This window comes from Quercus lobata, chromosome 9, assembly GCF_001633185.2.
Source record: "Quercus lobata isolate SW786 chromosome 9, ValleyOak3.0 Primary Assembly, whole genome shotgun sequence".
Classification (NCBI taxonomy): Eukaryota; Viridiplantae; Streptophyta; class Magnoliopsida; order Fagales; family Fagaceae; genus Quercus; species Quercus lobata.
The window spans coordinates 22,778,919-22,781,373 of NC_044912.1; the positions used below are offsets into that span (position 1 = coordinate 22,778,919).

At 39.1% G+C, this 2,455-nt stretch overlaps 1 protein-coding gene across 1 annotated transcript; it reads left to right on the plus strand.

The window, feature by feature from the left end:
• The first annotated feature begins 1,200 nt into the window (after positions 1 to 1,200).
• LOC115961409 (probable leucine-rich repeat receptor-like protein kinase At1g35710) lies at positions 1,201 to 2,025 on the plus strand. The gene has a single exon (XM_031080397.1). It carries the CDS (start codon positions 1,201 to 1,203, stop codon positions 2,023 to 2,025), a length of 825 nt encoding a protein of 274 aa, XP_030936257.1.
• The last annotated feature ends 430 nt before the right edge of the window (positions 2,026 to 2,455 follow it).

A 2,455-nucleotide genomic window follows, 5' to 3' on the forward strand; every position in this document is an offset into this window, starting at 1 on the left:
GAGGCTAGTTAAATTGATTGGGGAGAAGGAGGGCCCAACTATAAAAATGAAATATAGAATGATTTAAAAAAAAAAAAAATTGGACCTAGGGGGCCTCGGGACCCCACCTGGGTCCATCCCTGTGTATAAGTTATCAACACAATGAGCTGTAAATGAACTAAGCTTGAGATTAGCTAGAGAAAAAGTTTGTTCATGTTTGTGTATAAACAAGCCAAGCTTAAGCCTTAGTTTTTGACTTCTTTAATAAACAAGTTAGGCCCAAGCAAAAAAAATTATTCATGAACAAGCTCGTGAACATTAGGGCTTGATACAAAATAAAATAAGTCTAGGCTTGTTTATGGGTTTGGTAATAAGGTTGATATTGTTGAGGAAAAAACCTAAATTCCCTCAATGTCTATATGTAAATTAAAATAAATGACTATCAATCAATAGCAATATCTATGGAAACAAAAATTCAGCAAGCCCCAATAGAAATACAATCACACAAGAACACTAAATCTTACATAAAAGAAACCCTTTGGTATAGAGGGAAAAACAGCAGGGCAGCTCTAAAAAATATTCACTATGAAAATAAATATTATTACTCTCAAGTTTATGCCAAACTTGAGTTCACAATAAATTTTAGATACAACAAATAAATCTTAAGGAGTAAATATAATCTCACCATTAAACTCAGTAGCAAAAATCTTCCCTTTGAACACTTCAACTCTGTATGGTTGTAGCACTCAAAAATCCTCTAAGAGAACTCCACCAATTTTATATTTCTTGTGTGTAGCTTAAGCAAAGAAAAATTTCTCCTTTTTCTTTTTCATTCTCACACACTCTCATTATGTTTCTCTCGAAATTTCAAACTACACCTCTCATATGGTTGAATGGCCTTTGTGAGAGACCATGCTCTGAACGAAAGAGAAAGTATCGACACCTTTCTTTAGGGTTTTGAGTAGTAATGGTACTTGGCGTGTGAAATCTGTATCAAATCCTTTCTCTGTTACCCACCATCGTCAAAACTGATTGGACTTGTAAATAGTGCGGGGGAGCTTAGACATTTTAAATAGAATTCTGAACCAGTTTGCAACTTGTAACACAAAGAGCCATGGCATTGACTAGAAAAAAGTGTTTTCCCTTTTTTCTCTGGTCGTGTTGGCCATCTTACATTCCTCATTCGATGTTGCATCTCTTTCTGTGAATGAAGAGACAGAGATGGATGCTCTACTCAATTGGAAAGCTAGTCTTCAAAATGAGACACAGTCACCCCTGCCTTCATGGACTCTCCTTCCTAATAATGCAACCAATTCTTTGAGCTATCAAAATACAAGCTCAAGCTCAAGCCCATGCAGTTGGTTCGGTATTTCTTGCACCCAAGCAGGAAGTGTTACTACATTAAACTTGACGAACTCTAGCTCGAAAGGTACGCTTCATGATTTTCCATTCTCATCTCTCCCTAGTCTTGCATACCTTGATCTCAGCATGAACGAGCTATTTGGTACAATCCCTCCTGAAATTAGTCACCTCTCCAAACTCAAATATCTTGATCTATCCTTCAATAACTTTTCGGGGGCAATCCCACCGCAGATTGGCCTACTGATCAATCTTGAGATCCTGTCCCTAGCTGAAAATCAATTAAATAGCTTGATTCCTCCAGAAATATGCCAGTTAAAGTCTCTCAGTGCCCTTTCTTTGTTCGCCAAAAATCTCCGTGGCTCCATTCCTGCTTCTTTAGGTAATTTGAGCAACCTGATTTACTTGTATCTCAATGATAATGTGCTTTTGAATTACATTCCAGCATCTTTGGGCGATTTAAGCAACTTGGCTTATTTGGCCCTTTATAATAATCTGCTCTCTGCCTCCGTTCCACCAGAAATTGGAAACCTTAGCAATTTACTTGAACTTGATATAAGTAACAATAGTTTAACAGGTCCCATTCCTTATAGTGTTGGAAACCTTGAAATGCTAACATTGTTGCAAGTGTTTGAAAATCACCTCAACGGTTCCATCCCCCCAGAAATTGGAAATTTGAAGTTGTAAGGTTGAATTTTTTCAACCATCTAATTGGCTTTATTTCGTGCCAAATTTGCTTGTAATTCAGCATTTAGTAACCCTGTATTTAGGTGGGTTTGATGTAAGGGTAGTGAGTGAGATAGAGTGAAGATTGCTCAAGAGTGTGCAAGAAAACAGAGACTCGCGGCTGGGACTTGCGGGTGACTCGCGGCTGCAAGCCGCCAGACGCAGCACACGTGCCAAGCATGTTGGAAGGTGAACAGTCATGCAAGTTGGAGCACTACAGGACAAAACAGGACAACTGGCCATACGGTTATCTCACGACTGGATCTCGCGACTTGGTCAAGCCGCGATGTCAAGCCGCGAGCCACCCCTGTTTTGTAAAACCTGACGTTTCACATTCCTCTCCCACTCCAGTATAAATACCCCTTTTACCCACGATTGAAAGAGAGCTTCC

Bases quoted from the DNA above. Each gene is read 5' to 3' on its own strand.
- LOC115961409 (XM_031080397.1), top strand. From the start codon at position 1,201: ATGGATGCTCTACTCAATTGGAAAGCTAGTCTTCAAAATGAGACACAG.